Below are 24,446 nucleotides of genomic sequence, written 5' to 3'. Positions count from 1 at the left end.
AGTGTGCAGTACCGATGGCTGTGCGCTGTTCGGAGAGGGGGATCTGAGGTACATTCTCATGCACTCCAAGGAGCCGTGCACAGTCGCCGCAGGCTGTGTCCATCCTCCTGTTCTGACAGCCAGCAGACTACAGACACTGCGTGAGGAGGGATGGCAGCAGGTAAGTGAAGCCCTGGGAGAGGGGGGAGGGGGGGGGGTAGAAAATCGCAGTTTGTCCCCTAAGTTAGGCTGCTTCTTACTAGGAGCAGTCATCCAAAATAAATAAATCTATTTTTTAGCTTAGGAGACTGGGTCAGGCTTAGGGTCACTAAGATAGTGAGCCCTGCTAGGCACTGGATTGGTTGAGGGGGTTGTCCTGTTGCCAATCCAGTGCTGGACCTTGGGGGAGGGGTGTTTCCTCTATTGCACTTCCCTCGTGGTGGTCTCTCAATCCTTTGTGTGCAGACACCAGAATAGACAGCCATTTTATTGCTCCAGCATCTCCCCTTTTCTGTCCTGAGTTCTGTGAGGTAAAGGGTTGGAGGTTGTTGTTTTTAAAAGTTTGTGTTTTTTTTCTGTGGGGCTTTTTTGGCTGTATTGCAGGCTCACTTTCTGTTCAGTTTTGTGTGCTGCTTGTCATCTATATTGTATTTTGTTACACTGTTTATTACACTATTTTGTGTGTGTTTTGTCCCATCTGTTAAGATGTCAGATAGAGAAAAATCCACGCGTGGTAGGGCTGGTGTGACATCTATGTTGAGTTTTACCTGTGCTGTCTGTCACGTTAAGTTAACGTCTGGTCAGTCAGGCGCGCAGGCCCTGGGCACGGTCTCTCTTCAGTGCAGTGGCTGAACTTGCTTAGTTGGTGCGGTCACAGGCTGTGGCCGCTCCATGTTCTGATTCTGCTTGCACGATAGCGAAAGACTGGGGTTCTAGTTCGCTAACTCAGGATTTGACTGTTTCTACTCCAGCGGAGTCTGTAGAACCAGCTTGGGTATAGGGACTTGCATCGTCTGGTTTCTTCCTCTTGAGAAAGGATCTTGCAATCTGCGGCACCGTCTTCCTCACGTAAGTGTAAGAGGGTGTAGACGCCCCTTCAGGGAAATGAGTCAGATTCTGACTCTGGTTCCCAGGAGGAGGGTGAATTAGCGGTGGATTCTGACATGGATGCTAACTTCGGTGGTGGAGGAGGTTCATTCTGATCGTCAGAGTGTGGAGGAATTAATTCAGGTTGTGCGTCAGGTACTTGATTTTCCTGAGGAACAGGTTCCCTGAAGCTTGCGGCGCAAAAAGAAATCTTTCTTTCCCGGCTTCTTCCCAATTGGAAGATTTGTTGTTAGAACCTTGGCCTTCCCCAGATAGTAAGTTTCAAGTATCTCGGCAACTGCCGTCGTGTTATCCTTTTCCTCCTGAAGTTCTTGCTAAATGGGAGACTCTTCCACGGGTGGATGCTGCTGTTGCAAGGTTAGCAAAGGTAACTACTATTCCTCTTTCTTCAGCAACTCTCAAGGATGGTACAGACCGTAAGGTTGAGGCCATCCTTAAGTCCATTTTCGTGGAAGCAGGTGCCTCTTTGAGGCCTGCCTTGGCATCAGCGTGTGTTGACAAAGCTGTAGAACGCTGGTCAGAACAGCTGTGTGAAGGTTTGTTGGGAGGCAGGCCGTCCTCTGAATTGCTTCCATTAGTGGAGCAAATTCAGAGGGCGACAGATTATTTAGGAGAGGCAGCTATAGACGCGGGACCGGTTGGGGCACATATTTCTGTCTCTGCAGTTTTGGCTCCCTGCACTTTCTGGCTTAAGTCCTGGTAGGCTGATGTAGAGTCTAAAAAGGCTCTTGAGACCATTCCTTTTTCTGGGGGTGTTTTGTTTGACCTCAGCTTGACTTCATTATCAGTCAAGCAACAGGAGGAAAGAGCACTTTTCACCCTGTTAATGCTCCCAAACAAAGAATGTACAGATTCTGGTCCTTTCGGTCCTCAGGAAGGTTTCAGGGTCAATATTCTAGAGGCCAGTCATTTGTCCCTAGGGGTGGTTTGCAGCGGGGGCGCCAGGGCTTGTCTGCTTGACGTCCAGCAGCGAAACCTGCAGACAAGCAGTCCGGATTTTGCTCCTCCGCTGTCACCAGTGGTAGGAGCCCGTCTTATCTTGTTCAGAGATCGGTGGTTTCAGTCTACCCACCGATGTCTGGGCTCGGGGGGTGGTGGACCAGGCATACAACATTGGTTTGTTCGGTCTTCCTCCCAGACGGTTCTTTACCACAGGTTTTCCCACTTGTCTACGAAAACGACTGGCTTTACAAAAAGCAATTCAATCCCTCCTTTCTTCCGGAGTGATTATTTCGGTGCCAGATTGTCAAAGAACTTTTTCTCGTGCCGAAACCAGACTACTCATTCAGACCAATTCTGAATCTGAAATCTTTGAACACCCAGGTTCAAGATGGAGTCTTTGCGCTCGGTCATTCACAGCATGGAACAAGGAGAATTCATGGTGGCTATAGACATCAAAATGCCTATGTGAAAGGGTCATCAGTCCCTTTTGAGTTTAGCGGTTCGATCAGAGCACTTCCAATTTCAGGCTCTTCCTTTTGATCTGGCCACGGCCCCACGTATCTTCACCAAGATCATGGTGGTCATGGCTGCTCTGCTAAGGTCCAAGGGGATTACAATCATCCTTTACCTAGACGATCTTCTTTTAAAGGAAGATTCTCCAGAGGTGCTTCAGTTGCATATCCAAGTAGTAATTCAGACCCTAGAGTCTCACGGTTGGATTCTCAACTTCAAGAAGTCCAAGTTGATCCCATTACAGCGGATGATCTTCTTGGGTCTTTTATTCGACACCCAACTAAGACGGGTGTTCTTGCCCCAGGACAAGTTTCTAGTCTTGCAGAAGATGGTGAATTCTCTGTTGGCGGCAAGGAGGCCTTCGATACATTTCGCCATGAGAGTTCTGGGCAAGATGGTATCGACTTTCAAGGCGATCCAGTTTGCTCAGTTTCATGCACGGCAGTTCCAGTTGGAACTTCTGTCGCAATGAAACAAATCCCATCTGAATCTGGTGAGCCAGGTATTCCGCCTGTCTCCGCAGATGCGTCAGTCGCTTCTTTGGTGGTTACACAAACAGAATCTCTCCAGGGGGCGCAAATTCTCAATTTGGAATTGGACTTTGATCACAACAAATGAAAGCCTTTGGGAGCTGTCTGTCTTCACTCTTGGTTTCAGGGTCTTTGGAGAAGGAATCCAGACTTCCAATCAATGTCTTGGAACTGCGAGCAGTGTTTCATGCTCTTATGAGTGCGAACACTTGCTGCAGGGAAGGCCAGTGAAAATTCAGTCAGTGCCACAGCAGTGACATACCTCAATCATCAGGGCGGCACCAAGAGTCCCTTGGCTATGCGGGAAACGCACAAGATATTTCAGTGGGCCGAAGTTCATTTTCCGGCGCTCATGGCAATCTTTCTTTCTGGATTAGACAATTGGCAAGCAGACTTTCTAAGCAGACGGACTCTGCATCCGGGCAAATGGTCCCTTCATCTGGAGGTGTTTCATCAGTTGGTGGAACGGTGCGGTCAGCCGGATGTCGACATCATGGCATCTTGGTTGAACCACAAGGTCCCCCTCTTCTGCTCCCGTGCATGAGATCCTATGGCTGTCACAGTAGACATCTGTCCCTTGGAGGTACCGCTTAGTGTACCTTTTTCCACCGGTAGCCATGCTCCCAAGGGTGTTAAAAAAGGTAAAGAGAGAGGGTGTTCCAGTTCTAATAGTGTTGGATTGACCGCGGAAGGGCTGGTACACCGACATGCTCTCCATGGCAGGAGCTAGGACGTGGCAGTTGCCGCTACGCCCAGAACTATTAACTCAAGGTCCCTTTTGTCATCTAGGTTTACAACGTCTGGCTTTAACGGCGTGGCTGTTGGAGCCATGATCCTAAGAGCTAAAGGTTTTTTCGAACGTGTGGTGCAAACCATGCTTTGTGCTCGGAAACCAGCCTCTGCAAAAATTTATCATAGTGTCTGGAAGACATATATTGGCTGGTGTGAAAAGAAGGGATACCTTACTACTTCTTTTCGCTTGGCCAAGTTACTTAGGTTCTTGCAGGATGGGTTGGATGCAGGTTTGCGTCTTAGTTCTCTTAAGGGTCAGGTGTCGGCTCTTTCGGTCTTCTTTCAAAGAAAACTTGCTGTCATACCTGATGTGCAAACTTTCATTCAGGGCGTTCTCCATGTACAACCTCCATGTGTTCCTCCGGTACCGCCATGGAATTTGAATTTGGTGTTGAATGCTTTACAGCATCCACCTTTTTAACCTTTGAATACAGTAGATTTCTAACCTGGAAAACGTTTTTACTTTTGCCCATTTCTTCGGCACGCAGAGTTTCAGAGCTTGCTGCTTTATCTTGCAAGTCTCCTCTTCTTGTTTTTCATAAAGACAGGTCGTGTCTAGATTTCATCTAAATCAGGACATTCCTGCCCTGACTAATGCTACTTCTTCAGATAACGATAATTCTATTCGTTATCTCGATGTTGTCCGAGCCTTGCGCATTTATGTCAAAAGGTTTCAGAAAGTGCGCAAGACTGAGGATCTTTTGATTCTCTATGATGCTCACAAAAGAGGCTGGCCAGCTTCTAAAGTCACTAGGTGGATTACGGCTGTTATCTGTCAAGCTTATAGTGGGGCTGGGAAGCCTGTCTCACCTGTCCGGGTGTATTCTACAATGTCTGTGAATGCTTCCTGGGCGGCCTGCCATGGTGCCTCTTCTGAACAGCTGTGTAAACGGCCACGTGGTCGTCTGTACACACGTTCATTAAGTTTTATTTGTTTGCATCCAAGGATGCAAGTTTTGGAAGAAAGGTGCTTTGTGCCGTTTCTTCTGAACGTTCCCTCCTGCAAGGCAGCTTTAGAATGTCCCCGGTGTCCCCCAAAGGATGCAAGAGAAAATGGGATTTTTATACTTACATAAAATCTGTTTCTCTTAGTCCATTGGGGGACACTGGGCACCCACCCTTAACGCTCTGGTTTCTTCTATTGTTTGACATGTTGTCTTGTTAAAGAGAATGTTGTTGTATTAAGTTTATTCTCTTTTCTTGTTTTCTCTCTATCTCCGCTTTTTGTGGGCTTGGTTAAACATAAACTGAGGCTAGTAGGAAGTGAGGTATAGAGGGGGAGGAGCTAGGGCACAGTTTTTGAAGGAACTCAGCAGGGAGATTGTTCCAAACATCTTGGAGAAGTAACCACAGATCTTCTGTGGATGTAGGCTTGCTCAAATCTTTGTCTCTTCATGTAATCCCAGACAGATTCAATGACGTTGAGATCAGGGCTTTGTGGGGTACATATCATCATTCCCAAGACTCCTTGTTCTTTTTTTATGCTGAAGATATTTCTTAATGACATTGATTGTGTGTTTGGGTAGTTGTCCTTCTGCAGAATAAAGTTGGAGCCAATTAGATGTCTCCCTGATGTTATTGCATAATGGATAAGTACCTGCCTGTATTTCTCAGCATTGAGGAGATCATTAATCCTGACCAAATCCATTTGCTGAAATGCAGCCCCAAACTTGTAAGCAACCTCCACCATGCTTTACAGTTACCTTCAGACACTTCTTATTGTATTACTCTCAAGCTCTTCGGTGAACAAACTGCCTTCTGTTACAGCCAAATATTTAAAATTTTGACTTATCAGTCCAGATCACCTACAGCCATTTTTCTGCACCACGGTTCCTGTGTTTTTTGTGCATAGTTGATTCGTTTGGCCTTGTTTCCACATCGAAGGTATAGCTTTTCGGCCGCAACTTTTCCATGAAGGCCACTTCTGGCCAGACTTCTCCAAATAGTAGATGCGTGTACCATGGGTCCCACTGTTTTTTTCCAGGTCCGAGCTGATGACACTGCCGGTCATCTTCCGATTTGGAAGAGAAGTAAGCATGACGTGTAATCTGATGCACAGAGTTTCCTTGGCCGACCACTTAGTCTACGATTCTCAACGTTGCTTGTTTCTTTGTGCTTATTCAAAAGAGCTTGAACAGCACATCTTGAAACCCCCAGTCTGCTTTGAAAAATTTGCCTGGGAGAGACCTTGCTGATGCAGTATAACTACCTTGTGTTTTGTTTCTGTGCTCAGTCTTGCCATGGTGTATGACCTGTGACATGAAACTGTCTTCCACAACCTCACCTTTGTAGCAGAGTTTGGTTGTTCCTCATCCAGTTTTAAGTCTCCTAGACAATGGTTTCTGTTTCAGTTAATGACTATGTTTCAACCTACATATGAAAATGATGATCATTATCACCTGTTTGGTATGATTGGTCAATCATACACCTGACTATAATCCTACAAAATTCCTGTGTGCAAGTGTACCTAGAAGAATTAATGCTATTTTGAAGGCAGAATGGTCGCACCAAATATTGATTTAATATAGATTTCTCTTCTGTTCATTCACTTTGCATTTTGTTAATTGATAAAAAATAAACTATTAACACTTCTTCTATTTTTAAAAGCATTTTTACATTTTCCACACATGCCTAAAACTTTTGTACAGTATTGTACATCTATCTTCCCAAAGTCTGTTGAACAAGGTAGTTGTTAGTATAAATTACCAATGGCTAAAAATAGGATTGGAGTTTTACTTTCAAAACAGATCCCCTGTGTATTTTTGCACACAAATAATAAATACAAAAGTGATCTCCTCTTTCAAAAGGTGGAAACACTTGCAGAGGGCAGTCTCTTTCCGCATGTGCCTTGTAAGGGGTTTAATTAATGCTTTATTTTTGTATTTTGTTTTCAACTTTTATTATTTGTTTTTACTTTCAGGAAAGATCCCCATGGATTTTTTGCCTTTCCAGTGACAGATCAGATTGCTCCTGGTTATTTTATGATAATAAAACATCCAATGGACTTTAGCACTATGAAAGATAAAATTGCTTCAAATGAGTATAAATCAATCACAGAATTTAAGGTATGTGAAGAGTCTATTCTCATGGGGTCAATATATGTGAAAGAAATATTGTTACATTGGCTCCGCTGCCTCAGGGGTCGACCATACTGGCCAGTCACACATAAACATGTAGGGACATATCTGTGATATATGATACCTGCAGCTAGTTTTTCTGTCACAAATGTGTTTTTGTTTTTTGGGGATTTTTTTCCACATGCTAGCTAACCCTTCTAATTACATTCATCTGAATGGAAAGTACCATTGTAATATAGTGTGTTTTGTATTTTTTCCATTCACAGGATTTCCCCCCACTATTTGCATATTCTCTACAATTGTCATATGGCTCCAATTATTTATTTATTTATTTTTTATTTCAGATTGTTACTGGATTATACCATCATTACTTAGTGCAGAGAAAAAACAAGCATGAACTCACAAGTTGCAGTGCATGCTTTGTGTTACATGTTAACATACACCAAACATCTTGCCATGTATCCTCTAAGGCCTAGATCAGGCAAAAAAGCAGATGTCAACAGCAGTTAGCATCAAGAATTGTATAATGCTGGTATAATGAATTCACAGGATTCAGAAGTTTACCACTCTGCCAGAGCCAGGAAGACTGTGTACTGTTTTATATATATCTATATATCTCTATATCTATATATCTATATCTATATCTATATATATATAGATATAGATATATATATATATATATATATATATATATATATATATATATATATTCTATATCTATCTGGAGTGTTTATATTTACCTAGTTAAATATGTCCAGCAAGCTCTTTCACTCCTCTGCTGCAGGCATTACCAGCCATTTATCTAATACAGCAGACCCAGAAAGGCAGACAGGTTTGCAGGCTTGTTTTATAGGAATGCACTGTGTGGATTAGTAGATGTGTACACAGGATACCGCAGTAATTCCATTCTTAGCTCTGTGTTAGGACACTGGGCTGAAGTGAGAGTAGTTTAGGTAATACTTAACTTTTTAGAAGACCTGCAGTTGAATGTCAGCTTTACATTTAAGCTTTACTTTAATGAGGTACATCTACAAAGCTGCTTACATGAGGGGGAGTATATGAATCTTAATGGTGAAAGCTGACCACAAATCACTTTGCGATTATAAGTAATTTTCTTTTTTCTTTGTTTTTTTTACATAAAAAAAAAAAAGTTATAATAAACCCTCTTCCTCTAGCACACAAGAGAACTTCCACTATCTGAGTGCTCTATGATTAGTGAGTTAACACCCGAAGCTCTTTAGTAGTGCTACTTGGAACCACAGTGGTCCCTTGATGCAGTTATATAAATATGTCACGAGCCAGTACATTTATATTTTAACTGACACCGTTTATATGTTTGACAGGGAGATTTTAAACTTATGTGTGATAATGCAATGACGTACAACAGACCAGAGACTGTATATTATAAGTTGGCAAAGAAGCTACTACACACAGGCTTTAAGATGATGAGTAAAGTAAGAACTATCTTGATTAAATATTTTGTGCATGCATGTTTGTCATTTTTGTGTTTTCACTCATCTATATATTTTTCAGTTAAATATCATTAGCAGACATGAAATAAATAAAATAGTCTAGTGATATAAATGAGATGCATGTCTTATGTAAGTAATTATTTACCTTGTTAGAATACTGATCATTTGTGCAGTCAATAATGAGTTCATGCATAATATTTGGGAATATATAGCTATTAAATGCTCGATTCTGTTTTATTTGGAAACTTTCAATGTTTACTCGGCTATTTAGAATTTATTGGAAGTATTATTCTTGCATCTACTGATAGTGGGCCTTATACACATTAGGTTTTATTTTGATTGTTTTTGAGGCTTCTAACCGATACATAGATCTCCTAAAGAGCAACCCCAGTTGCATTTTAAACTTTTTTTTTATTAAAAATTTTAAAAAATAAATAAAAATAAATGCCAACATTCTTACTTTTTGGACCGTGAGGGATTCTGGGTGGTTAACAAGCTTAATTCTCAAGTGTTAAAACAAAAAACATGTTAGGGGGTAATTCAGTTAGCTGCAGTGATCTGCCGAACATTGCAGTTGCGCTTATTTCCATGTATTATGGTACCTTAACATCGCGGATTTCCACATAGTGGTGTGAGGAGAAATCTGCGGTGTTACATTGCTGCAGAGTGCCTTCACCACCGTTCCGGAGACATTTCGCAGCTAATTGAATTCCCCCAAAGTGGTAAATGTATACCTTGGTCCAGAACATCTTTTCTTTTTCTTTTTTTTTTTTTTTGCATGTACTTTATAATTTAGTTTGTTCTTTTGAATGTCTTTCATTTTTTCTTTTTGTTTGAAAGCTGTAAGTTGGCCTGACAGACATTTTGATGTCAATAATTATGACCAAATCATGCTGCATGAACATTCAAAAATAACATTCTAGGATTGAGGTAATACCATTCCCATCCCATCCATTCATCATAGCACCTTTTGCTATGAAGGGAAATATAAAGTTCCTGCCGCTCTGTCCTTTTTAATTCTAGGAACGGCTTTTAGCTTTGAAGCGCAGTATGTCGTTTATGCAGGACATGGATTTTTCTCAGCAGGCTGCTATATTGGGGGATGAGGACACAACAGTTGAAGAACCTATTCCAGAGATCACTATCCCAGTTCCAGTAGAGATTACAAAGAAAAAAAAGCCAAGCAAGGAAGTTATTAGGTAAAATTTCCCTGTGAGCCTTTGTTGATGGCAAGGTACAAAAAGGTAATAGATTTGTGTTGTAAATGTATTTTGACTTGAATTCCTGAGTGTATGCATATAAGGCAGCACATGTTTCAGTGATATTTATGAGACAGCACTGGGGAGTCATCATTAGTTTAGTTTAACTTTAGTAATAAAACCATTTTATTAGTTTAGCATTTGTTCTTACCATTAATTTTCTTGAGGTTACTTTTCATGCAAAAGAAAAAAAAATGCATTATTTCAATTTTAAAAGATAACTCCACTTTTTTCTGAATACAGAATTCCTCTTAATCCAACCAGGAATTCTACTACGTGACCCCTGCACCACTGAATTGCTTTATTTTTCTGATTACAGTTACAACTATACAGTCAGGTCCATAAATATTGGGACATCGACACAATTCTCATATTTTGGGCTCTATACACCACCACAATGGATTTGAAATTAAACAAATGTTAAATGTGCTTTAACTGCAGACTTTCAGCTTGAATTTGAGGGAATTTACATCCAAATCAGGTGAACGGTGTAGGAATTACAACGGTTTCTATATGTGCCTCCCTCTGCAGTTAAAGCACATCTTGTTTGTTTCATTTCAAATCCATTGTGGTGGTGTATAGAGCCCAAAATATGAGAATTGTGTCGATGTCCCAATATTTATGGACCTGACTGTAGGTGTTTGTAATAGTGTATGGGCATTTCAAATTTGTATACTGGAGAGGTATAGTGCCACTTCATATGTTGGGGGGATGCAGCTTTCCAGCTTGAATCTTACTCATACTGACCTTTGCTATGCGTGCTCCTGTCCTATTCCCAGTACTCCTGGGAATGTATCTTAAATATAAATTATTTTAAAGTTAGAGTTCTTATGTAAATAGAGTAAAAAATAAAAGTTTAATAGTTTTGAAACAATCAGTATATGCAGTTACTAATTCAGTACAGGAATTCCTGGCTGATCTGAGAAGGGTGAAGTCTATGACACTGTCTAGTAATTGAGTAATTCACATTCTTCTGACATATGTGGATATTTATAGTGTGTTATGTACTGAATCTGATGCCCTTAAACACTAGAGTGTATATAAAAACTGATTGCTTTGGAAAGTGAATGAACTTTAGTTTTTTCTATCTTCCTTACATGAGATCTTGTTGTTTTTAAAATGAATTTTGCTATTTGATTGAGGCTGTGTACCCAATGGTCTTATTCTATTTGTGCTATCGGTTTGTTCCGTGATGGAGATTTCTAGAGATTGGGCTGCCTACAGGGTACTTGTTTAATAATGTTTACTGCTGCTGCTTATACCCGTGTTGTTGAGAAAAATACTTAAAGAAAAAAAAAGATTGAACTCATCTGCACAGCAAACTTAAATAGAATGACAAACATCTCCTGTTCCAGTCAAGGTACGGGAACTTTAATATATATTTGTTAAATGTTATTAGCAACCCTTTTATATAAAGCAACTTCTAATTTTGGTCTATTATTAAATCCACATTGTACTTGTACATAAACAGTTGTGAACTAAATGATTCACACACAGGGACAATTAATGTCCTCATTAAACAACATTGAAGGCTAACTACTTTTTTGTCTATTGGTCATTTTCTGCAAAAGGTGACTAAAACTTTTTCATATATACTTGTGAATGTTATTAGTACCTTTGTTTTATAAGCCAATTTGTATTTTAGTATTACTGGTTATTTTTAAAGCAAAATTTTAGATTTTTTTTTTGTTCTTTAGGAATATGGAGCCAAAAAGTCTTTCGGGTTTTTTTTTTGTTTTGAATAACCATTTTTATTGAAATTTCCAAAACAGAAAAAAGGGGTCGGAATATACACTATTATGTATTCCAGAAAGGGTCAAAAGCCTTTCAGGTTTGAACTAAAATTAAAAGATTAGGGTGTGATCATGGGGAGTCCCTTTGTTTATGCACATCACATGTGTTTAAAAGCACCTCTTGAACCTTTAATACTAAAGTGTACCAGATTTGAACAAATCAAATTAATAGCATTTGCATGTTTGTACAGTCATCAGCCATCTCCAAAACATGAAGCTTGTTGTAATCTGGCCATTCAGTCTGACCCAATTTCAGCATAACCTGTATAATCTGGTGTACTGCATGTGTTCTACAGATAAAAGCGGTTGATGCCTCTGCCAGACACTGGAAATCGCGAGAGTTATTGTGACTTTATAGGTTACACTGTATGTTTTGTTTTATTTCCTCACCATAATGATTTACTTTGCGTTTTGAAATGTGAAAATCAAACGAGCTATTAAAAAGACAACCACCACCCTGTGTGTGTAATAAAAAAAAATTATATATATATATATATATATATATATATATATAAATGTATGTGTGTCCTTTTCTACATGGAAATGTTTTTGTTTGTTTTGATAAATATATATATATTGTGCAACTAAACACTGTTTATTTTTGTACATTGTTTGCAGGGTAATTGAGGATGATCAAAGGTATGTATTATGCTATATATATATATATATATATATATATATATATATATATATATATATATATATATATATATATATATATATATATATATATATATATATATATATTTATTTGTATTTATATTTTTTTAGTGTGACTCACTTTTTAATTTACAAAATTTGTGTTTGCGCATTTACTAGACCTGGGTCATTCCACATCAAATCAACACCGTTTTAGAAAAAAAATTCTGCCTAATTTCATTTAAATGGTATAATAAATGCTGCCATGCTGATATGTACACTGGTTTTGAAGTTATATGCCTTTAAAAGCTACAATTTTGTACCGAAAAATTAGATTTTAACGTTTTTTTAAATTGCATTTGTAGCTCACCTGATTTTAGCTAGAGAGTTGGGTTAGGTCTCATTTTAAACCTCTTTTTATGGGCTTGTATATGACATATACCACAGCATTATGTTTCAATAAAATGTAAAAATTTTAAAAATCTAGATTTTGATTTTCTCAAAAATCTATATTTTTAAATTTTTGAAAAACATCTTAAACCTTGTTCATACTGTTGTTAATAAGTCCCCAAATGTTTATTTTGGGATCATGATGGGATTATCTGGTACAAGAGACAGACACACTTTACTGAGCTTACTTTTCACTCACAACTGTCTATCGTATGAATTTATAATATGATTTACTTTAACAGCTGAAGTCCTTTTATATATTTTAGTATATGCTATATTTTTTTTACTTTTTTTTAGTTGTATTTTTGAGCCTGAAGGAAATGCATGCAGTTTAACAGACAGCACTGCCGAAGAACATGTTCTGGCTCTGGTAGAGCATGCTGCAGATGAAGCAAGGGATAAGGTCAACAGATATTTGCCAAATAGGAAGGTATCTAATTTGATACGTAAATGGAATTGAGTTCTGTGATTATCATATTATTAGAATAAATGTAAAACAGTGTAGTGTTTGTCTAATTCCTTGAGGGAATTTTTAATTTCAGATTGGTTACCTGAAAAAGAATGTAGATGGGACTTTAATTTATACTGTGGTCAACTCTGATCCCGATGCCGAGGGTAAGTAGTGAATTTTAACATGTTTTGGAGAAACACATTTTTTTTAACCAGACAACTAACGTCTAATGGAAATGTTGTTTAAAGTAGTTCGTTTTGAAAAATATTATTTCTACTGCTATTATTTTTATTACTCTTTGGGGCATATTCAATTGTTAGTTTTCCGCGCCGCGGAAAAACTTAACGCTAATACGGTAGTAGCTGGACTTCAGCTCAGGGAGTTGAAATCCAGCGAGTAAATTACCGTATTAACGTTTTTTCCGCGCACGATTACCATAATAACGGTAATCGTGCGTAGACCGCGAGATTTTCTGCGTTTCTGCCGAGAATTGAATATGCCCTTTTATCTGCAGCTATTTGGTTTGAGAATTCTATGAACAAAAAAAACTTCTCTACTTTTTATTTTTTCTTGATTGTAATGAAAATTATGCTTTGTTTTTTCTCATTTTTAGTGAAATGTCACTAACAGAAGTTTACTGTTGTATAGCATATTAGCTATATAATATGCTGCTTTTGTTGACACCATTAACAGTTGTCAATATCGCCTTCTCATTATCATTTGTTTACTTTAAACTACCATATTCTTGGTTTATTTGGGGATGTACAATGTATTTATAAGCTTTAAAATGTATTTTTCTACCCAAGACCATATACACATAGAAAGACATAGATGCTTGCCAATGTTGTACACTGGTAAAATGAAGTTATCTATGTAATATATCTAAATTTTATTTTTGTAGAGGAAGAAACTCATCCTGTTGATTTAGGTTCTCTATCAAGTAAACTGTTACCTAGCTTTACAACATTGGGCTTCAAAGATGATCGCAGGCACAAAGGTGAGAAACAAGTGATACTTCTGATATTTACGATTATTTAGCTAGAAAACATGCATAACAATGTTTTCTTTGATGGATGCCTGCCCTCTAGGGTTACATTTTGATAATATAGACTTAATCAAGATACCTGTAAACCAGAAAGGAATAAAAGCTAATAATTGCTGCTCTTTGGTCATATAATATATATAGAAATACTGTGAGTATCACTGATAAAGAGGTGGTGAATTCTAGGGGCTGTGTGGGGTAAGAAAGGTGTAATTTCTAAATATATTTTAGTAAACTTTAGGCCTGGTGCTCCAAATTATGCAAAAAATACCTTCTACAGAAAGCAAAGTCCCAAGCACTCTGGATAAAAGATCTCATAACTTTAATAAATTGTTGAAACGTAGTGTGTTAACAGCTGTGCAAACAACTTACTACCCCTTACTAATGTGTTTCTGCTTGGTTAAGCAAGCTTTTCCCACTATTGAACAGTTTTAAGATCACTCTTATAAATGTCCCTGTATTTTTCAACATACATACATACATACATACATACATACAGATAGTAGGCTCTTCAGGGCAAAGTACTCAAATTTCCTTGTGTTTCTCTTAAATGAATTCCCTTACATTATGCACTATTTGTTAAAATCTGCTGTTCAATGGTGGTGCTATGTGAACTGTATTTTTTTATATATATATATATATATATTAGTTGTAGCTACAATCGTTAGTTGCTAATCATGTAGAAGTCTACCCAGTCAATGTATGTGCAAAAAGTGCATAATTGCTGTCTTCAAAAGAGGAAGGGACTCCTATATTGATAACGCCATGTCCTGAAGGCTGCAGCGCTAGATAGGGTTTTCAAATCGCTTTGTCACAATCCTAGTCAGGAACCCTTTTCCCTCAGATCTACCTTTGTTACGAAGTCTACAGCTCCCCTAACGAAAGAGTCAGAAAGGACAGTTGGAGCCTGAGACACACACTGCATCCCCTACAAATGGAATGAATGAAGCCCATAAGAGTCAACCAAACCCATAAAATCAAAACCATATATCCAATCAGCACCTACACCAAAGAAGTAGTTTGTTCCATTTCTTGCACTGTTGAGAGCTTGTAAGCTTAAAACAGCTGTATGCAAGTTAGATATGACTCTACATACTTAGCTGCATCTGTGGCATAAGTCAGCAGTTCCTTGATGCATAGTTAGTTAGCTAGGGAAAACAGGACATACATAAAACAGGGACATACAGAAGAATAATAAAAAATACTATTGAAGTAAAAAAACAAAAAAAAAAACAGGGACATACAAGGTAGACATAATAAATGCAGACATGAAAACAAAGGGTATGGCAGACACTGCTCATTAGAGAGATTACATTCTAAATGGAAGAGGGCACAGCTGAAACAAGAGGAGCGAATGTGGCTCACAGTGGAGATTGGGACGGTTGTGAGGATGCATTAATGTGAATAGTATTATCGGGGATAAGGTAAGTGCTAAATAGGAGATGAGTGTTCAGAGAGTGTCTAAGATTTGAAGGCTGTGGGGAAGTCAGATTGGGCATGGTAGGGAATTCCATGAGGAACAATTTACTCGTCCATCGTCTATTCCCACAGTTCCCTTAATGATGAAATCCCTGTTTTTAAGAGTTTGCAACGCAGTGATATTTTATAGCAGGTAAATGTAAATATACATACAGGTATATCTTACAAATTCCTCTGTAAAGTTTGTCTTACATGTCATTTGTAGTTTTATATTGAGTTTTTCTGCTTTTATGACCAAGCATTTTTGAGCAAGGTGTCTTGCCAAAACTAAAAAATGGCAGTGATGTGTGAAACCTACATAAGATAGACAACTAAACTGATTAAATGTAATCTGAGGACACAATATGTTAGTGTGAGACTGCATATTAGCACAAAAATTTTAACAAAATATATTCGCGTAATTCTTTGCACAATTTCCAAAATCACCACTTTTAAAAATAATTAGGAATAATTCAATATTGTATTAATTATTCTAAATAGTCAAACAAAGGTTGTGAATGTGTTAAGAAATCTATATTTAACTTTAAAAAGGATATATGTCAATAGAGCAATCAAAATAAAGTCCAATGCTATATACTTTATATAGTATTATAAAGGGGAAAAAAGATTGTTGCATAATACAGTAGTGAAAATGAAAACGATCTATTTAGTAGTGAGCTCAAGATGCACAAACTTGCAAACGTTTATTGTATTTTGGCAAAGTTTCCTTTTTCCCCTTATTCTCTGTCTCATTTACAAAAGAGAACTGCTTAACTAGAAATATTACCATGGACATTTATGCTTCGAAAGGGTTTACTTCCACTTTTAGGCGTCCCCGTCCCCCCCCACACATACCTCTGGTGCTGGGGTTCCACTGTTGCTTCCATAGAGACGGCAGATTTAACACTGCTTAAGAAAATGCACACAGCTGCAATAGATTAGTGGTATTTCAGCGTTGCCCCTGAATGGACCAGTACCAGTGTTGGCTAAACTGTGACACTCCAGGTGTTGTGAAACTACAAGTCCCAGCATTCTTTGCCAATATATAGCAAGTTTTTGGTGGAAGGGTATGCTGGCACTTGTAGTTTCACAACACCTGGAGTGTCACAGGTTAGCCAACACTGGCCTAGACCCACTTCAATCACTGAAACACACCTTTCTTCCTTTAGCAGCTGCTTTGTGTCTTTTATTCAATAGCGTTTAGTTTGTGGATCTATTGAGATAATCGTGGATATTGCCGGAATATGGGCTAAAACGCACAACCACAATTTTTTTTTTCTTCTTTTTCTTTATTTTACACTTAATTGTATGCATACAACTACAGTATATATTTTTCCTATTTCCTATAGTCACCTTCCTCAACAGTGCAAGCACTGCCCTATCATTGCAAAATAATACACTTTTCCCTGACCTTAAGCCAGATGAAATGGAGTTGATGTATGCTGGATATGGTGATGACACGGGAATACAATGTGCTCTAAGGTAAATATATTTTTGTTTATAACCTATGTACTGCAATATATAACTCATTGCTTTATTTATTGTTTTAACTGATAATGGTGAAATACATTTCGATACATGGTATTTTTTCAATAAATGTAATGTGTCATTTTATTCACATCTTTGTGAGCACATTTAATATAAGAAATAGCATATGTGAAAAATTATCTAGCTAACTGACCCCATATGTTTCAATGTTAAGATCCTTTACCGCCTTCAGGACATATTTGATTTAACTAATTCATGAATGAAACTACAATTTTTCAATCATCACTAAATGCAGTTGAGTATGACAGTCATATCCATTTTCTTGGTTGACAAAAAGTGTTTGCTTAAGGTTCTCGATATTTTATAGCTGTACTGTCCTTCCTAGGTCTTTATTTAAGACTAGTTAAAAGCCAGTCAAAATGATCGAATTTTGAACCCTTTTCTGGTAACTGTTAAATTCTGTTTTATCATGACAAATTCACAAATACTGTTCATGGGACCACAATTATGAGGATTAATATTTGTTTTATAAATGTTAGACATCAAGAATAGCATGGCATCTTGTACGCTAAGTTTGTGGGTGTTGATGTGATATTTACTCTGTCCTGTTCGCTCTTCGATTGTTTTCTCTGTGGCGGGAATTTGCTGAGGAGTCATGTTGATGACGTACGCGTTCTCTTTGGCCATCAGTCATAGTTTGTTGTCGGGCTTTTTCCTGCTTCGCCATTTGTCTTTTTTCTTCTTCTTGTGGTGCAGTTACTCTCCCAGCAGACATTTGCCTTTTAGGTGGCATTGCAGTTACGTTGTTGCTTAAATTAATTAGTATTTTCCTATTAATTTAACACTGTAAATAAAACGAAGTAGGCGCGACTTAGAAATAACTGGAATTTTGTTGTAGCATCATTTAGAAAACCCGATATGCGATGACTTAAGACACAGTGGGTCATTTCTAAAACAATGCATGGTGAAAGCTGCCAGTCCTGTGTTATAAAATTGCATGAATCCTTTTGCATTACTATATATATATATATATATATATATATATAATTTGTCTACTAACACTTCCTTCCAAAAATCCCTTCAAATAAATATATCTGACTTTGTATAATAAGTTTAACTATTATGAAACATGTTGGCACAATTATATTTGATCAGTCTGCCAGAGCAGCATATGAGCACTTCACTGTTGCATCTTTCCCTGACATCATAAGATGCAAACTACCAGTCAGATCTCTCTATATAATATATAAATGTGTACTGTGTTTCAAAAAATGCATTGAAATGAATGGATGTCCAGGTGCGATCACCACAAAGTTGAAATGCTTCAAGCATCTGCAAGAAAACACTTATCTTGTAACAATTGTGTGAGCCCTAAATGTGCCCAGTCATTGGTGGTGGTTTAAATTAATATCAGTGCAGGGAGGGTTGGCAGACAATGGCATAAGTGTAGGGGAGAGCTATTCCAAGAGTTTGCTGGTGATATAATAAGTGCAAAGGAGGCAGGATTAATGATATTGTCAGTGCAATGGGGGGCTGGCCATATGTTCAACGAAGTGATCTGAGAATGGGACCAGTGCAAAGTAGAAAGCAGGCAATCAATGCAAGAACCTCTAAAGTATCACCAGAGCTGGAATTAGGCTCTGGCAGGCCCGCGGCACGTAAGACAGGAGGGCTATTATTTTAGATATATTTTAGACAAATACGCAGGCAAAACTGTATGCACTACTGTTAGGTGCATGCAGCTCTGCCTTCACAAGCAGTATAGTGTGAAGCAGGGCATATACAACCCCTTAACTGTCGGACCAAATCCTGACTTAGTGAGACAGTCATCCAAATTCAGAACTGCCCCACCAGATTTAGGACAGTTGGGAGACTGTCCTGCTCTCTCCTACCTGTTATTGTCACTTTCACCACCTGTGGCTGCTGGAGTCTTTAACTTAGTTGCTGCTATTCTGGATCCTGGAATTCTGGAGTCCCTATTTGAAAAAAATAATGGGTACATGAAATTCAGAAAATGCCAACCAGCCCTGGCATGAAATCATTAGTGCACACGTTTAATAGTTATTCTTCTCTCCAGCCCCAATATTTAAATAATAGTACTCACATTTGATAAATAGATATATTTCCCTGCAGCCTGCTCTGACATTAAATTAATAGTATACACATTTAATAAATAGACATATTTCCCTTCAACCAACCAGAGCAAAAAATGAATAGCATTTACTTTTAACATTACCATCTCCCACAACCATCCCCGGCATTAGATAATTCATAATTACATTTAATAAATAACTTTCCTCCCCAAACCACCCCAGCATTAAATTAAAGGTCCCGTCACTCTATTCTAATTTAATAGGCCCCACTGTTAAATTAAACACCTCACCAACAAATTAAATTGCTCCACCATCATTCCATAGATAAAATAGCACCCATTAAATTGCCCCACCTAAACTCCACCATTAAATTAATAGTCTACCTCCCACCCATGTATTAGTAAGACAGTCCCCCTCCCTTCCCTCATATCACACATTATATTAAGAACCCCCCATTTCCTCACACATTATAGCAACATACCCCTCTCTTCTGTCACATTGTAGCAGTCCCCCCCTCCTACTTTCCTTCACACGTTGTAGCAGTCCCCCCTCCTTTCCTTCACATGTTGTAGCAGTCCCCCCTCCTTTCCTTCACATGTTGTAGCAGTCCCCCCTCCTTTCCTTCACATGTTGTAGCAGTCCCCCCTCCTTTCCTTCACACGTTGTAGCAGTCCCCCCTCCTTTCCTTCACACGTGGAAGCAGTCCCCCCTCCTTTCCTTCACACGTGGAAGCAGTCCCCCCTCCTTTCCTTCACACGTGGAAGCAGTCCCCCCTCCTTTCCTTCACACGTGGAAGCAGTCCCCCCTCCTTTCCTTCACACGTGGAAGCAGCCCCCCCTCCTTTCCTTCACACGTGGAAGCAGCCCCCCTCCCTCATTGCAATCACACATACCTTGTACTGCAGCTGCTTGAGACTCCTCTTTCTGTTCACATGGGACGGCACCTGCCGCGTGGTGCACGTCCCATGTGACATTTAGCACTACGGAGATTGGAAGATGGAGGGATCAATAGATCTGCATCAACATTAGGGAAATTGGCTGGTCCCGGAGGAAGGGCTAGCCACCCAGCACCATGCTGACCTACAGCCAGTTCGGGGGGCCTGCTCTCTTCAACCATTTCTGCCCCCCAATCGGGATAGGCATAAATAATTTATTTAAACCTCCATCTTAAAAAAGCTTTGGCAGCCTGCTCTCGCCACCGGCCTAGTCGGAAAAGTCCCGGTAGGCTCTGGCCAATCATCCGCCCCTGGTTTTGTGTGTGTATCTATAAAGGTAAGGAGCAGCGAAAAAAAATAAATATAAATATATAATATATATATATTTTATATTAAAATAAAATTATATGGAAACTGTAGTAATGCTGTGGCATCAGTGTGTGCATTTGGTCTATAGCTGCAGATATCTTTACTTGAATCCTAAATTTACAACCAGTTTTCTCAAGCTCTTGACATCTATTTATCCCATAGGTTAACAATTTTTGTGAAGTGCAGCATCACCTCCTTCTCCTCGCCTTGTGTCTTCTCCTCTGCAGGGAAGTAGTGTGTGAGCATTGTGGTTCTGGTTTCCTGGGGGTTCTAACATTTTCCTGGACAGTTCTGTTTTGCAATTTTCATACACCTTGGATTGTGCACTGCAGCTGTCCTCATCTAAAAATATGTCTGGGAAGGGGAGTACATCTAGGGCTCAGCATGGAGGAGGGATAGTGACAGATGTTTTTGCCTGTTCCAGATGCCATTGCAAATTGCCTTGTGCAGAGTTTGGGGGCGGATGCCCTATGCATGGTATGTGAGACAGGACCAGTGGTCACCTTTAGGGGCTCCCACTGAAATGACAGATCCCGCCTGGGCGAAGTATTTGGCCCAGACAAATGCAGAGCTCACACAGCCCGCTGCATGTTCTAGAGAACCGAACAGGCTTGGGCTCAAGGTCTGGCAAAGTCGGTGCAGCGTCTGTTTCAAGTTTCCTCTCTCCTATAAAGGATTATGGAATCCTACATAAGCTTCCGGGTGTCCTTCAGACTCTGAGCTTAAGTCTATGACCCTGAGGAGAAGAGGATGTAGGGAGTAGAGGATTTAGTGTGAACCATCTGACAGACACTAAATATACAGGACAGTGGTGAATTGATTACCGATAATTTGTTGTGTAAGAGTAAGAAACAGTGCTCCCTTTCCCTCAGGACCTTTTATTTGAAGCATGAACCAAGCCTGATCATAGGTTTCAGTTCTCCTGCAGCTTTAAGTCCCTTTATCCTCTCCCGAGCAATCCTTTGGTGAAAGTAAATCTCCACCTAAGTTAAATGCTCTCATAACTCGCCTATCTAAGATCACCACCATTCCGAATCCCACTACTTTAAGGCATAATAAGAACAGGAAAGTTGAGGCCCCCTTAAGTCCAACATACAGAGCGGAAGGGGCATCCCTTATACTAATCTTGTGTCAATAATACCCCTTTCTCACCAAAATACCGGGTCAGACAGAGGATAATGAACACTGTTTCAACCCGTGTTGCAACACTTCAGACCGCACTTTGGTTCCGGATATATCCTGGGTCGCCACCTTTCACACTGGAGCCATGTCTGCATTGAATCTTCAAGTTGAGCCCCTCCAATCACTTGCTTTTAATTGAACCCAGGTCGAATAACCCAGTAACACCTTTCAGACTGCAGCATATCTGGCTCCAATCCTGGAATGACCCTGGTCATGACCAGAGGGTCTTGAACCCGGGTTACAAGACCCGGGTCGCCCCATTCACACAAGCACACAACCTGGGTTATTCCCGGGTCCATGTCTCTGTGTGAAAGGGGTGTTAGGCAGTTAAGAAGTGGTCAGAGCAATTGGTGGAGGGTTTGCAGTTTGGCAGACCCAGATCGGATTTGCTTAATCTGGTGAAGCATATCATTGTGGCCTCAATATCTGGGGGATGAAACCATCGTTGTGGGGCTCATTGGGACTATGTCTTCAAGAGTCCAAAAGGGCTTGTGATTCTGGAATCCCTACAATTCTATGGGAATGTCTTGTTTGATCTGGGAAAGATTATTTCCCTGACCACTGGAGGAAAGTGTTATTTTCTTGCTCTTAAATCCCCTTAGTGAAGGGTCCTAGGTTTCACTCCTTCATTCCCTCTGGGAAGGCGAGAAGTAAGGCCTCCTGAAGACATACCTCCACTCCTTTGGGAGGTCAGCAGAAATGAAAATAGGCTTGGGCAGATTATGGGGGTATAGAGAGGGAGAAGGGGAAGCTTTTGGAGGGAGAATTAAAGTGCCCAAACTCATGTAATGCACCTCTATACTCTAGTGCAGGGGTCGGCAACCCCCGGCACGCCGGGGGTGGCACGCAGCCCCTTGAGTCCTGGCACGCCGTCCGACTGTTCTAAATGACAGCCGGAGAAGAGCTGAACTGTTGCGCAAGCTCAGCAGTTCAGCTCTTCTCCGGCTGTCATTCCTTCCCCAACACTGAACTGCTGTGCAAGCGCAACAGCTCAGCATTTCTCCGGCTGTCATTTATTAAAAATGACAGCTGGAGAAGAGCTGAACTGCTGCGCCTGCGCAGCAGTTCAGTGCCGGCAGCGCAGTTTCTCCCAAGCACCTTTGCGGACCGTTTCACTGCTGGAAGAGGTAAGTATAAAATTCTATTATTTTTTATAAATTTATTAGTGTCCTAAAAAAATTTTTTATCCAATTCTGAGGCCATAAGAGTCAATGGGGACATTACTGTGGCATAAAATGTATTGGGGGCAACTGTGGCATGCTATGTGTTTCTGGGGCAACTGTGGCATGCTATGTGTTTCTGGGGCAACTGTGGCATACTATGTGTTTCTGGGGGCAACTGTGGCATACTATGTGTTTCTGGGGGCAACTGTGGCATACTATGTGTTTCTGGGGGCAACTGTGGCATACTATGTGTTTCTGGGGGCAACTGTGGCATACTATGTGTTTCTGGGGGCAACTGTGGCATACTATGTGTTTCTGGGGGCAACTGTGGCATACTATGTGTTTCTGGGGGCAACTGTGGCATACTATGTGTTTCTGGGGGCAACTGTGGCATACTATGTGTTTCTGGGGGCAACTGTGGCATACTATGTGTTTCTGGGGGCAACTGTGGCATACTATGTGTTTCTGGGGGCAACTGTGGCATACTATGTGTTTCTGGGGGCAACTGTGGCATACTATGTGTTTCTGGGGGCAACTGTGGCATACTATGTGTTTCTGGGGGCAACTGTGGCATACTATGTGTTTCTGGGGGCAACTGTGGCATACTATGTGTTTCTGGGGGCAACTGTGGCATACTATGTGTTTCTGGGGGCAACTGTGGCATATTATGTGTTTCTGGGGGCAACTGTGGCATATTATGTGTTTCTGGGGGCAACTGTGGCATATTATGTGTTTCTGGGGGCAACTGTGGCATATTATGTGTTTCTGGGGGCAACTGTGAAATACTATGTATTTATGGGGGCAACTGTGGCAAAGTATGAATTGGGGGCACATTTATGTGGCATAAGATGAATTGGGGGCACAATTATGAGGTATGATGTGAACTGGGGCACTACTGTGCAGCATAACATTTTTTTTTTGCTGGTCCCTTACTGTTAATATGATATTAGCCTCATAAAATGATATATATATATATATATATATATATATATATATATATATATATATATATATATATATATATATATATATATATATATATATATATATATATATATATATATATATATATATAAATTCTAGGTAAACGTTGCCACAGGCCAAAGCCATTCCATATCTTTTAGCCCCTCTTACGTAAGCAACCAACTGTAAAACACTCATTTGACTTGCTCGGATGTATATTTTATGTCTGGATATTAGAAAAACAACCTTGTTAATGATCTGCATTCTGTTGAACTTTTTTGTGTCTCTGTACACTAATATTTTGTAAATTCTTCTTTCAGTCTGCAAGAGTTTGTTAAAGACTGTGGAGGTTATGCAGATAAAATGGTGCATGACATGCTGGATCAGATAACAGAAGGAGATCATTCCAAAATTCTTTATCAAATAAAACAGGTGCATTTTCTTATTCATTGATACATTATTAAACCTTTCAATATAATTGTAGTCTTGGTGCTTACATACAATATTGTAGCACATATGTGGGTATGTATAGTTAAGGTATCAGGGATAGAAGAAATTCAGATGATTATTAAGTAATGTGACTGATTTGGGGATTGTAGTGTATATAATATATATTTGGACAAATTCTCTTTAAATAAACGTGCCCCACATATACTAGAATCCTGCCTTTATCGAAAACCTGCTATCACTGAATTGAGCGTTACGTTGGGAACATGTTTGTTTAAGATAAGGCTATTCAAAGTATATTAA

General features: G+C 39.6%; 1 protein-coding gene across 11 annotated transcripts in view; it reads left to right on the top strand.

Annotated features, from left to right (window-relative positions):
- Positions 1–24,446, top strand: part of BRD9 (bromodomain containing 9) — a 54,324-nt gene that overhangs the window by 11,612 nt on the left and 18,266 nt on the right. For 3 of the 11 annotated variants that reach the window (XM_075212679.1, XM_075212678.1, XM_075212677.1), the window contains exons 5-13: positions 6,784–6,928; positions 8,284–8,394; positions 9,436–9,611; positions 12,083–12,103; positions 12,851–12,983; positions 13,096–13,168; positions 13,906–14,001; positions 16,854–16,986; positions 24,017–24,128. In XM_075212679.1, the coding sequence (XP_075068780.1) occupies positions 6,784–6,928; positions 8,284–8,394; positions 9,436–9,611; positions 12,083–12,103; positions 12,851–12,983; positions 13,096–13,168; positions 13,906–14,001; positions 16,854–16,986; positions 24,017–24,128 (1,000 nt within the window). The remainder of the gene's footprint in view (positions 1–6,783; positions 6,929–8,283; positions 8,395–9,435; positions 9,612–12,082; positions 12,104–12,850; positions 12,984–13,095; positions 13,169–13,905; positions 14,002–16,853; positions 16,987–24,016; positions 24,129–24,446) is intronic. The other 8 variants (XM_075212686.1, XM_075212684.1, XM_075212681.1 and 5 more) reach the window with 4 other exon arrangements.

This window comes from Mixophyes fleayi, chromosome 5 (assembly GCF_038048845.1).
Source record: "Mixophyes fleayi isolate aMixFle1 chromosome 5, aMixFle1.hap1, whole genome shotgun sequence".
Lineage (NCBI taxonomy): Eukaryota > Metazoa > Chordata > Amphibia > Anura > Limnodynastidae > Mixophyes > Mixophyes fleayi.
Note: the sequence above shows the minus strand (reverse complement) of the source record. Positions and strands in the feature narration are given on the sequence as shown.